General features: G+C 42.7%; 1 protein-coding gene across 1 annotated transcript in view; it reads right to left on the bottom strand.

Annotated features, from left to right (window-relative positions):
* The window catches only part of LOC119222665 (phospholipid-transporting ATPase ABCA1-like), a 111427-nt gene that overhangs the window by 63437 nt on the left and 34135 nt on the right, over positions 1–13855 (bottom strand). Inside the window, exons 16-22 of the mRNA XM_037479473.2 lie at positions 9858–10079; positions 7091–7295; positions 6753–6869; positions 6068–6239; positions 5130–5261; positions 4299–4438; positions 3432–3569 (exon numbers count right to left, since the gene is read on the bottom strand). Of these exons, the coding sequence (XP_037335370.2) occupies positions 3432–3569; positions 4299–4438; positions 5130–5261; positions 6068–6239; positions 6753–6869; positions 7091–7295; positions 9858–10079 (1126 nt within the window). The remainder of the gene's footprint in view (positions 1–3431; positions 3570–4298; positions 4439–5129; positions 5262–6067; positions 6240–6752; positions 6870–7090; positions 7296–9857; positions 10080–13855) is intronic.

The following is a 13855-nucleotide window of genomic DNA, read 5'->3' on the forward strand; positions in this document are numbered from 1 at the left end:
TGTGTTTTTTTTTAAACAAATGCTAATTACAGCTGATTTATTTTCAGCCATGCTGTTGGCATGACTTTGTAGATGCCGAGGTCAGCTGACGGGTTCACCACTTTGTCTAAAGCCCTCGTTTTGTAAAAAAAAAATATATATTTTCCAAAGATCACAAGAAGCTAAAAGGAGGCTTTAACCATGTCCATTGCACTAACATTTAGCTCAAAGCACCGCTTTGCCCAACTGTAGAATGTCCATAGCAAGATTGCAGACTCCTTTTAAGTTTTGGGAAGCAAGGTCCAGATCACACTAACTCCTTTTAGAGATTAGAGGTGTGTCGCATCAAGCCCACTGGCTTCAAAACTGAAAGATGTACTCTCAGTAAGTAGATGGTTGGGCGGAGTTGTCATTCTGTATTCATTGAATTTGGTGTTTTTTGCATAAAGGTCAGGTGCACTGCTGAGCTTTTTTAGTTGTCACACGGGTCTAGCTGAAATCTGTATCGTCGCAGGTCCCCATTACTCCGGGGGACAAGGACGCACTCGGGGGTGATTAGCTGCAGCCCAATGAGTCCATTTTTCTTGGCCAAGTATTTTCGAAATCCGTCTCCCCTGCTCTCATCTCCCACCTCCCACACTTTTTGTGCCCCGCGACCAGCTGAGCTCGGTCAAGTATTGCTGCCTCATGCTATGCCAAGCAAGTCTGGATCCTTCTAAATACAAACTCCTAAAAGCCACAACTCAGTCACATTTAACATATGTGATGGAGAAAGCGATGCTTAAGAAGGGAGGGGGAGTAAAGGGGTGGGGTGGGGGGGATGTTGCTTAGTTTGAGTGCGCATTTAGCAGGGGATGCTCAAACTCACAAATGATTTTTCCCGAGGATGTGTTGTGCTTTACAAAAGGGGAGAAAAAAACCCCCAAATTGCACTGCATCATCTGCGAGTTGGGAGTAGAATAAATGTGTTTGGACTGCAGATGGCCCACAAAGGTATGTTGATTTATAGTGTGTTGTGGTGCATTACGGCACAAAGTGATATATCAAATGGAGTTCCTTGTTCAGGTAAATTGTTGGTACTCGCAATACGTACAACAAAGTGAGGCTGGGGATCTTTTTTCTGTTATTTAGCTTCCTTCCCTCTAAATCAAGTTGATAGAAATGGATTTCACAGTGGGTGAGTAGGCCTGGACAAATATGATTCACATCGGCAGTAAGATAAATTACAGGACGAAACTTGATTAACTGCTGTTTGTGGCAATCATCCATCAATCCATCCATTAGCTGGACCTGCTTATCCCGGGGAAGGGAAGCAAGGGCGGGACACGATCCCACCCAGAGATGTTGGGTACATCCGGTCCGCGGACATCCAGCCGCTCAAGCTCACGTTCGCGCCCATGGGCCAGTTACAGTCAACTGAACCTCCTTGACACCTACACTGTGGGAGGAAAACAGAGCAAATCCCACACAGGTGTGGGGGAGGGCCATAGCCAGCGGGGTTCAAGTCCCGCAATCAATTTAGGTTAATACATTTAGAAACGAAAAGACGCAGCTAGCCTGTTGTTTTGATTAAATGTGACCAAACTCAAGGGAAAAACACAAATGGGTAGAAATGCAGCTGGAAGATGAATATCTTTGTTCACTGTCAGCGTTTTAACGTTGTGGTTATTGCAAATAATCCGTGACAATTTGATAAATGTCACACAGGTGAGTGTTGGGTAAAATGTTTCCCTCCACCCTTCAACAGGGTTTATTGAAAATGTTGCACATTAATAAATAAGCCACCCCAAACAATTTGAGAAAGGGTTTTTTCGGTCCTGAAAATGACTCGACTAAGATCACTTACATTAACTATATATGGGAAAATGCATCCCGGAATCACAACCTTTTATTACAAATCACGGAGAAACTCAAAAAAGTGAATGTCTACAATAAATATAACTTATTAAACTTAAAATTCTGTAAAATATCAAGGGTCATTGCATTTTGGAGGAGCTGTCTTAATCGATTGCATGAGCTTAATCATAATAATTTAGGTGCATGGATAGTGATTAATTGTCCAAATACAAGTTTGAAATTCTGTATGTACAGTACAAGTCAAAAGTTTTGACACATTTTCTCATTCAATTCATTGAGAAAGTGCGTACAAACTTTTAACTGGTCCTGTAAGTGGGAGACTTACATATACTTAATATCTAATCTCAAATGTTTTACATCGTGTATAGTGTGCATCACTGAGAAATACAAAAAGTTAAAAGAGAAAAGAAATCAGGCCTTTCAATGCAAGAGAATGGGCTTGTAAATTGCTAAAGGTATTAATTCACAATCAATAAAACAGGTGATATGAAATGATGCTGCCACAGCTAAAACACACAAGGCTGTGAGTAAAATCCCATTATATGAATAGCATCATCAAAGCCCATTCCATAACATAATGAACAAGGCAATTTAAAAGCAATCGACTTCTAGTAGTGGATAATAATGAATGACTTTAAATCTCCACTTTCTACGGAATAGAAGCATACTTAAATGCAAAAATTGAACTCATAATTCAATACCAACATGCAACCTTATTAGGCTTATATGAAAAACATCCCCTATTCACTACAAGATTCAGGATTCAGCATAGTTGTCGAATCTTGAACATCTTAAATGTACATTAAAGGATCCATTCCGTATGAAAAACTTAATTAGCTACGGACAACTGCAATATTAGGTCCAATTTCATCCGTTTCATACAAACAGACTGCCCGCAGCGTCATTTCTTTAATGACAAACCTTAGTAACACTTTGATACGAATAAGACTACAGAGGCAGAAAACATGAGTCATTCAAGCAGCCAGGATGTGGGTGTTCTCATTATAACAGAGTCATCTCCACCTTAACAAGAGAGAGAGAGAGAAGCTAATGACACAGCGAGGGCGGAATGTCACTCAATGCACATTAAACATTAAGACATCTGTTGAGAGCAGTCTTACTGTGACGTCCATGTCCCGCTTAAAGCCACCAGCAACCACACAGTATATAAGGCCAGCGCGTGACAAGCAGGCCGATGGTGCAGACAATTAGAGACTCCGTTAAATAGCAATGTCAATTAAATCTTCGTGGATTCACTTGTCCTCACTTCCATTTCAATCTGTTCTAGTACAAATTATAACTTCTCTCCACCCACAGAGTGTCACTGAGGGCAAGGGGAAAAAAAAGGCCCAAAAAAAGGCCCAAAAAAACCCTACAAAACAAGTGCTGGCAAATTTGGATAGTCATTACCGTAACAGCTTTCATATTGAATATATCTCAACCATTGCACTTAAAAGTCTACCTTGAACTTGAGCTCAGTTTTTCGGGAAAGTTTCTCAGCTTGGAACGGATCAAACATGCACTCGGTGAATTCAAGCCAATTCTACAAACTTGGAGGGTTTCAAAGCCTTGGTCCTTGCCGCCTTTTCCCGTACCTTGTTTGTATTTTAACAGCAGTTCCCAGATACCCCGTCGGGCGTAAGGGTCCACTCCTGCTGTGGGCTCGTCCAAGATGACGACTTTTGAGCCGCCGACAAACGCTATTGCCACAGACAGCTTCCTCTGCATCCCACCTAGAACACAGTGCAATCTCCATCAGTATCCTAGTATCGCAGGTGCTTTATGAAGAAAAAAAGAAGGTAAAAACGGCAATTGACGTGACATTTTGTCCCGTGCTATTCTGCCTGTTATCAGTGAAAGGTCCTCGACAAACATCCGACAGCATTAGGTTTTAGATGTGGAATGGACTCAATATGGAGAACTGTTTGTCAAATAAATGTGTCAAGATGTCCCTCTCCAGGTTTTTATTTTCACGATAGAGTAAAATGATTGATAGCAGTGGGATAGATACACCTTCCTTGGGTTATTCTGGTCTCCATTGTCAAAGCTCGCTCTTCAAAACGCAGCCAATGCGGTGCTAATGTAGTGGAAATGTCAGCCTAGATCAACCTTGAAAGTCATATTTCAGTGATTTTGCACACAAGCAATCCGTGACTGGGAACAATTTATCAAGCAGGGCTTGCTCATGCCCCCAAGACAATGAATTACAACCTGTGACACACAGGTACAGTGCATGTGTACCGTGAGACAGCTGCTTGCACATGCACATTTAACTGGGCGGCATTATCCTGGATAGAAAAGCATAATCTACGGGCCAAATTCCTTCCCTGAGGAAATGAATGCACCGAGCACAGAATTTGATGAACACATCAATAACTAAATTTAAATTTTTACATAAATTCAATCAGGCACCCCGTCACACACGCCCCAAACATGTCACACATGCGCACATCCGGACACACCTGACAAGTTCTTAGCAAGCTCCTTCCGCTTGTGTGGTAAGCCGACATCCTTAATCATCTGGTCCATCTCAATTTTCACCTCCGCTCGGCTGCGTCCTTTCAACCTGGCGTAGAAGTAGATGTGCTCCTCCACCGTGAGGCTGTCAAGGTGAAAATAATATCGCAACGCCCATTTGATTGACACGTGAGGCGGCACGGGGTGACAGAAAAAAAAAAAAAAAAAAAAAAAAAGGCCGTCACCTGCCCACTCGTTCATATGCAAGTGTTTGAAAGATCTAAATGTCAGACGTACGCATTCTGTAAGATCATCTGGCTCCATTCTAAAGGCATTATTGCGAAATGATGTAAGGAAAAAGTGCAGAGTTTCATCATAACCTCATTATATGCCTCAGAAGTGGGATACTAATATGTCTAACTCTATGATTGCATGAATATTTTAACCTGTACTTAGTGTAGATGCTTTGACTGTCTGGGATTAATATTAATGAAAGTAATTTTCAGGTCCTCAGACATAATTATGATGTAGCACTTGCGTTCGGATGCAGGTACCCAGCTCGTGGGAGAGAGAAATAGAGGGGACTCTAAAGGTGGAATAAAAAAAACTAAAAAAAAACTGAATAGCGACAGTGAATAAGTGAAATTTGGGGAGGAAAAGATAATGGTGTGTTGATGTGAAACATAAGCCAGGACTGAGCTCTAATTATGCATATTACCACAAAGCACTGTAATGATCTCTTTCTCCCCATGTCCTTCTTTTTAAAATTCACTGGAAGCCAAACATGATTAGACTAATAATTAGAGGGGAACAGGAATGGTTCGAAATTCACTCACTCATTGAATAAGACATTGTGCTGCGGGCACATTCCCAAGTACTTTCGGATGCTGTCCATGTCAGTGAGGATGTCATATCCGTTGATGAGAGCTGTCCCCGACGTGGGTGGGAACAGTCCTGTCAGAATTGACCTACGGAGAGAATAAAAGACACACAAAAAAAAAACAGATTAGGGAAGCTAAATTTAATGATATCATGATATTCAAAGATAGCAAAAAATATTTTTAACTGAAAAAGAAACAGAGATTTGGAGCAATGATTATCCTCATTGCCTCCATTAACTTGTCAATGTCATCTCATTAATTATACTGTAATTAGTTACCAACATGAGCAAATCATTTCCAAGCCGCAAACAAAATATCATGAAATTGGAAAAAAATCAACACCTCATCGAACATCTTTCTGATATTGTGTCAGGGTCATAGTGGGATGCTATGTGGAACGCAACGAAATGTCTGTACATTCTCAAAAGCAGCAACAAGCCGTTAGGTGTTCTGTCACGCCTTCACTGTGACACTGTGACACTGTGACACTGCCTCTCACAGACCCCCCCCCACAGAGCGCCGGTGTGTGACCGAGTCCTTCCTCTGTTACGTTTCGTTACAGCGGCTCAGAGCGGATGTCTTCCCCCCCCCCCCCCTTTCGGCCCTTAGTCTTGCATCACTTGCTCACTCTCTCACTCATTCTTTCTGGGCCACTGGCTTCTACCCCCCACACACACACACAGAAAAAAATGTAAACAGCGATTAGATGAATTACGCAATCAAAACAACGGCCGCCCCGGTGTGCTTTAAAAAGCAGGGGGGCCCGGCGCATTGACGTTGCTGCGGTACAGTCGGCATTGTTGGATTATAGTTGCACCCGGAAAATGAAAATACCTGATCGCGGAGCACAAGAGGCCAAGCGTGGGGGAAACAGATGATGAAATGAAACTCACATTGTGGTGGTTTTTCCAGCTCCATTGTGGCCGAGGAAAGATGTGATTTGATTCTGGTAGAAGTCCATGCTCAGTCCGTCCACGGCAAGCTTTTTTCCAGTCTTGTAGATTTTAACGAGATTGCGGACTGAGACCCCTGCTTTCATATTGGGAGACGGTTTCTCCAGGTACTCTTCAGGAACACAAGGCATACATTCATGAACACACACACACACACACATTGTTTCATTTCTTAAAAGGGTTTGGTGTGAATTTTTCCATTGTAGTCAAATTGTCAATCATCTGTACCACCTTTCATTAGTTTGACAGTTGATTTAACAATTAAAACAAGAAACAAAGCTTAACAGACATATTAAATAAATTAAACAGAAACATGAAAAAGGTAGCTCTTCTATTAGAAACTCAAGGAGAAAATACTGCACTACTAAATTTGTAATATGTATTGATGCTGCAGAAAGTTTATTCATGTATGCATTTTTTAAATTAAGAATTATTCCTCTGATACTTCAAAGATATTGATTGGGCCTTCAGAAATGTAAAAAGAAACAAACTCTAAACTAAAACACAAAAATACCCCACTCCTCTGAAATATAATTGGAAACATTTTTGTAATACTTGAAACTCACCTGTGCTCTTTCACCTTCACCACGGGTTAGGGTTACTGAAAATGAAATGGCTAATTTACCGTCGTGTTCGGTGGAGTTCTGCAGCGCGGCGGGGTCAGCGGCGGCCGTGGAGGCTGTCCCACACCAGTAGGATGCAGTGAAGGGGAAGTACCACGGCCTCGGGATTCCATATTGGCCTGCCATCGAGCGTGAGGAACGTTACGACAGCTCGGCCAGTGGTTATTTACAGCGCGTGTTTATTCTTGACATTCTGGCATTAATTGAAGTCAATGAGAAATGCATTAAACCTAGTCTGTGGAGAGGGCCGCATCGGCTATTAGGCAGGACCCGGGGAAAAAGGATTTTTAGATAGTTTAAAAATAACACGAAATTAATCAATCTGCTGAATAATGAGTACCTGGAAAGACATTTTCGATGTACCAGGTGAGAAGGCAGTAAATTGCAGCATCAACGAGCATCATGACGATGGACACTATGAAGGTGTAGCGCCCTCCCTCCTCCGGACTGGTGTTGATGTTGTACCACTGGATGCCGATGCCTTGCTCCTCGTACTTGGCAAAGTTCTCACAGCCGTAGCCGAAGGCCACACACGACAGCAGACTCTGGGAGGGAAAAGATCCAAGTCCAAGGCGAAGCTTTTTAACCCATGTGAGAATCATTACCACCTGCTCATCAAATTCTCCATAGGAAAGGAGATCTCTGTTCTCTCAAAGTGTCTTTTGAAACTATATTTCACTAAATAATTCAGGTAAACTACTTTGCGTTGCCACCCAAGGTCACACTCAACTGATCAAGAAACTTCCGCCGCAGACGGAGGAAGAACACACGCAGCCAGGCATCAGCTGGTCTAATTGCCGCGTTTGCCTTTGTGGGAAATCTCTCAAGACTTCATTTTAGACAGGAAACAACGATGGAGACTAAAATGTGCGCGCTGGAAAACCGAGACGTGTTGACGCCTCTCACACAGAAGGAAATTGCAAATGACGCTTTTGCCCGCGAGACATCATCTAGCATGGCCTATCACTCTGCATTGCCACGTTGCCTGCCAGCTGTCTTCTCACGCCTCATTTGCTCGCAGCATCCTCGCCTCCCGTCGAAAAGCAGCTGAAGCCGCATAGCGGACGAACAGTCGCGGATGCCTCGTCGGCCGCGTTTATCGGGGGCAGAGGATCCAGAAAGCCCCCGCGGCGACACCGAAACCTCTGGCCCGGCTCCTGACACTGCTCGCAACTTCCTGCGTTATCCTCCAACCACCCCCCCCCCCCGCCCCTGTCTTCTGACAAGCAATCAACAGTGAGCAAGTAGATGAGGCGTGACAGCAGGGCTGGTAGGCATCCATCCTTGAACTCTGTGTGAACGGCTGACAAAATCACAGGAGCCACTTATTTGGCATGTGAGAAAAAGGGGGCCGGGGCCTGGGGGAGGCAGACAAATACGGCCCCTTCCGATGAATCTGCATCTTAGCACTTTCTACGACGTCGTTTTGCAGGTCAGTGTTTGTTTGAAAACTAGAGCTGGAGTGACGGATATGATCACAACGGAGGGAAATGACTTGTTTTGGATGGTTGGTCAAGGTCGAAACCACAGAACTACAAAGGGCCCTGAATATAAATGCAGAATACATTTATAATGTATACTGTACAATGTCAGCGGCCATAATACTGCAACCAAGAAGTTTCAACAAAAAAATATGCTTACGGGAGCTTCCAGATGTTGCAAAAGAATAGATCAATTCAATTAATTCCAGCAAAGGAAAACAGGAGGTGTTTTTTGGAGAATGATGTAGGGAGAAAATTACCATTTTTTGAGGACTGAAAGATTAATTAAAAATATTTTGGGCTTTCAGGATATCTGGGCTCTCTCTTGTTTCTACCTCATTAAAAACTGGTTGAAAGACGGAGAAATAATGAAAGTACGCAGACAGGTTGTTGGATATTGACATAGTGGCCCTCTGATAAACTGATGAACACAAAGCTGCAATCTAAACCCGTTATTATAATAATAAATTCAAGGGATCTTTCATAATTTTGTTCTGATTAAAGACTTCACTATCAAGGACAGTGTGCGTGTGGGGGCACACACACACACACACACACACACACACACAGAGTAAGGAAAAACTGGAAGTGGTTTGGTCAGAGGAACATTGCTCATGCTAATTAGAGGGCTAGAGGGCCATTCATCTAGTTGGAGCAGCGGAGAAAACTCAGCGCAATGGGGGGCACCTAGCAAATAGCACTTTGTGTCGAGATTAAACAAGGTTTGCAGTGCATTATATACAACATGGGCTTACAGGAAGACAAGCCATGTCGGCACTGCTGGATGTAAACAGGGAGTGTAAGAAAACGAATGGGACTCCTGCCAGGTGCCAATGTAAGATATTATTGACCTCCACTATTCAAATTGAATGAATGCAAAACACAAGACTGTTGGCCACGGCCACCTGCACCCCATGCAGCAATGATGAAATTGGCAAATAAGAAAACACGAGCGGATAGAAACTCTGGAGGGATCCACTCGCACGTTGGAAGATTTAAGATTTTGTGTGTCCTTTTCTGCAGAAAGGAGAGCCGCAGGACAAATGATACCGGCACCGCCACAAAGGTCAGGCAGAAAGGCTACACTGAAAGTTGAGCAATGGTGTACTATTTATCTTTATCTCTTGGAGGATAAGAGAATATCACAAACTTCCTCACTCTGTCTCTTCTTTTATCGGAATGTTTCATGGTACTGTCTGGTTTTTGACAAATCCCTTCCGTTTTCTGCCCAAATAAGTCATAACAAACTGGGGAAAAAAATGAAAAACGACAGATATTACGACACTTTTTAAACCTTTTTGGGTTCATACCATACGGGACTATTCAATTCATCTTGCACACACATTTGATGTCTTATCAGCAGAATTGGTTAGGCGGCATACAGGCCAATCCCTCACACACATTATCGACAGTGGGACTGAATTCACGTCCGTATATGTAACAACCAGCACCAATCAAATCAGTCCTGTGCCTTTTTGGATGTCGCGGTAAAATACAGAAGAATTAATAACCGTGATTGCAAAAGTTGGATCATGGTAGTGAAGAATAAAACTCAAAAAGACAGTCATGTACGGTAACAGCTGGCGCAGATATTAAAAACCATGTCGGAGCCAAAGACGGACTTACCACTGCAACCTTGGCCTGAAAACCCATGACGTCCCTCCAGGCGTAGCAGAGGACGTGCGGCAGGTAGAGGACGAAGTAGATGAGGCCGCCGCACGCCGCTGCTAAATTGGCCTTAGAGAAGAAGACGCTAATGAAGAAGCACTGAGTGATGGTCGCCAGGCAGAACACCAGCAGGAAGACAAAGATCACCGAGGGGTCGCTGTACTGCAGCACTTTGCCATACTGTGTGAGTAGTCGGGAGGAAAGAAATAAAAAATAAAAAAAAAATAGATATTTATCAAGGCAACCGAGAAACAGCAAATGTGATTATTACAGTTCATTTATTAATACGTAGTGGGCAGAGTAGAAGAGTGTTTTGAGAGGGTTAAAAGGTGATCAATGTGGAACTCAGGCTGCATCATCTACCCCCATCTCTACATTGCAAATTGTTGCTTGGCGCTGTATTATTGCTCTAAATCCACTACATAAAATGTGTATGTTCATATTTCTGATACTTACGTGATCTAATGAACACTCTTTTACCCCGGCACTTTTGAAGGAGGACCCAACGTTGATTTTAGCGAGCAAATCGTTAATCCATCCAATTCGACAACATGACACCACGTTATTCTGATTATATGTTCAAAAGGGCGCTTGAACTGTTGGATCAATGGCGCTATTGTAACGGACGCTTCTGGGATGAAATTCTTACAGAGGAGGCGGTTACGTGGAGCAACTCTTCTCATTATCTAGTTTCAAGTGCAATTATGTACAAACGTGTTTGTGCTTCACCTTGGACAAACATCTGCATTTCAAACACAAGTTGCATCACTCCATTAGACCTCATAGATGTAACTCTCCAAAATGAGTGTTGGGTCCTCCTTGAATTATTGTTTGAATCATTTTGAAATCACCTTCAGTACAAAGGAAAGGAGGAGAGCGCTAAAGGCCAGCGGCAGCAGGCTGGACGCTGCCCAGCTCAGCCAATAGATGGAACCTCTGAGGCCCATGATCCTCACGGTCTCCTTAAGCCTCGCCTCTTTCTCCGCCACGATGCCCTTAATGATCATGGCCACCGAGTATATCCACGCTAAGGTCATGTATAAGGGGAGGGAGCTTGCCAGAGACCGGAGGAACCTAAAGGGTGGGAGGAGCCCGGACCAGAGCAGATGATCACACATTATTAAATCTGGAATTAACGAGTAATTTGTATGTAGAAACACTAACTTCTCTAATCCGTTTTCCTTTTATTGTGATTGTACCAGCAATATGATTGGGTTTAAATGAACAAAGGAGATGAATTGGCCTCTTTAACAAACATAGAAAGCTTTTTTGCTATAAGAATACCTTTTTCTTTTTGTTTTTAATAGATGGAAAAGGACAATCTGGGTTACTTATCAACATGTTGTGCTGTTTTTGTTGCCTAGTGAGTGGTCACTCTGTCTGGGGTTCGTTGCTTAGCAGCTGGTGTACATTGGGTTTCAAGAGACCTCGAACTAAACAGAATACTTTACCTGAACAGCAAACATTGTGGGACCCCGAAAAGAGATGAGAGATGCTTAAGGGCTTCATAGAGCAGAGGGGGGTCTATTCCTTGCAGATTCCTCACTATAAGCATCACCTTTCACACGCACGCAGCCATTGCTGATATATACAAATATTGATTACCGGTATAACCGCTTCAAGAATGTGGCCACACTGAGCAGACTGCACTTGCTGAGATGTTATCACACAGCAATCCATAAAGATTCTGATTGCTATGTGCTCTGCATACATGTACAACTTGATTATGGTGCGCTTTGTCCTTTCCGAGGGAGATACCCTTAATATGGATTAACTGTTAGTACTTGGCGTAAATGCGGACAGGTCTGTCATCATGGTAATGATTTTAAAAAGCCCTTGCACGTGACAGTACTGTTGAACATGGCGGAACAGTGGAAGTCTAATACAGGTGTGACCCATCATCAGTGTTCATCAGAAGCACTCAAAGAAAGATATACCAGTAACATTATTCATTTCCCAATGTAAATTCACTGGGAAAATGTCTTTGAAGCTTGGAATTTCTTTCTGCAAAAGTATGTAAGCATTATCAGGTATAAAAAGTATTAATCGCTTTATGTGTATCTGGAACTAGCAGTACAAAGTCGTTTTAATTAAAAAAGCTACTTTACTACATTATGATGTATCAAATTTTAAACCAGTAACGGCCAAAATCTCAAATGAATGAATGACAGGAAATGTAAAGTAGAAAAATACAGAGATTAGGTACTTTGAATTCAGACTATAAAACGTGGAATGTTTAGCTACTATCCATTTCTGCATCAATAACGCTCTAAACAGGAGCAAGCATTTGCATAGCGGTATCACATAGCCAACACGAGCATCATCACTGATCAGTGCGAGCTTTCATGAAAAACGACACCCTAATTCAGCCTCTTTGGAGACTGCAGCCAAATGTGAAAGCAGCTCAAATACATCAGTCTGGATGCCAAACAATAAATGCATCACCTCCTCTCTAATGCAAGAGAAAACAAGTGAAAAGGGACTCAGGTGGAGGTGACAGAACAGGTTGTTGTCAACCTGTATCCACATAACAATAATTACCATTTAATTTGCTATTATTATTAATGTCCTGGAAATGGCTGTGAAATTATCATTTAGAACGGCCCTGTGATCTGAATACACATCATGTTTGCGGTTGCTTCTCCAAGGCTCTCCACTAACTCAATTTATTGTTATTAATGCTAACAAATTGTTGATGGCTTGCAAACACATTAGGCTGATGGGAAATTACATTTCAGCCAGCTGTTCAAATATACGTTTTTATTTACCAGCCGCATTTCCCAATTAAACTGCAGAAGAATTAATTAGACCCTCCTATAATATCAATAACTTTTAATTTCACGACCCGCGACTACAAAAGTCTAAAAAAGGAGGGAAATAATAATGGTGCAGCCTCGTGTGTCACACACCCCCCCCCCCTCCCCCCGGGGGCCCGAGGCGGCTCCTCTTTGTGGTGACTGGGCTCCGTGCATCTGCTGCCATCGATCGCTGAGCGCGATCCCTCCAACAGATAAGCCAGTTCATTACATCCCGCATAATCATCGCTGCAGCAGACTGGAAACACGTACTTCCAGTAGGTAGACAACGGCTGAACGGGGAAAAACATTCTGCACATAACTAACGTCACGTTGTGTTTCGCCTCATTTCTGGTAATAACACCAACTCCATTTTGCGTTGCAAAGTTTCCCCCTGTGAGTGATGATGTTGGACCCATTAGATGATTGCATTATGGATCATGAGCGTGGTGATGAGGAGACGAGGTTGCGTATTTTGTATATTCCAGACACAACATACCTGAACCCGATGCTTCTCGGGGGTTCACATTACTTCTAAGGGGTCAATCTCTATTTTGGTCAAAACATTTTTTTTAAAAGGGCCAAAAAGTGTCGTTTGGACATATCAGGTGTATGAAAATATTAAATAACCAGGGCTACCCCAGGCATGTGGGGGGTCCAGTGTTTCCACACACTTGAACCCCTTTTCCCCCCTTTTCAAACATGAGGTCTTTGGGGCCCCAAAACGTAGTGTAACAGAGTCCAGTAGCAATACATTTCCATTGAAATCATGCAACTGCATAGTGCCAACGATCACTACTTAAATTACATAACAGAAGCCATCTTTATATTTAAAGCAAAACATAGAAGAGAAGCAATTACAGGAATTAAAGGGTCCATGATTTTCTTTTGACGAAATTACATTTTTGGTGTCGAGCTCAATTAAGTAGAACAAGAAAGCTGATTGCAAGAATCACAGATAATGGTTTGATTTAGTGTTCAATGGTCGGTTATGATTACTAAGATCAAAAACATAACAAAACACAAAGCATGACAAATTCTCTGTGTCACGTTGGACGCTTTCGCTCCGAGGCTCATTCTGCTTGGTCCTGCTGCTCTTGGCGAGCGATACCGTGATCTTTTGGCACGTTTCTAATCAGTGACAACAGCGCATGCGTTAAG

The sequence above is a fragment of the Pungitius pungitius genome, chromosome 1 (genome assembly GCF_949316345.1).
Source record: "Pungitius pungitius chromosome 1, fPunPun2.1, whole genome shotgun sequence".
Taxonomy (NCBI): Eukaryota; Metazoa; Chordata; class Actinopteri; order Perciformes; family Gasterosteidae; genus Pungitius; species Pungitius pungitius.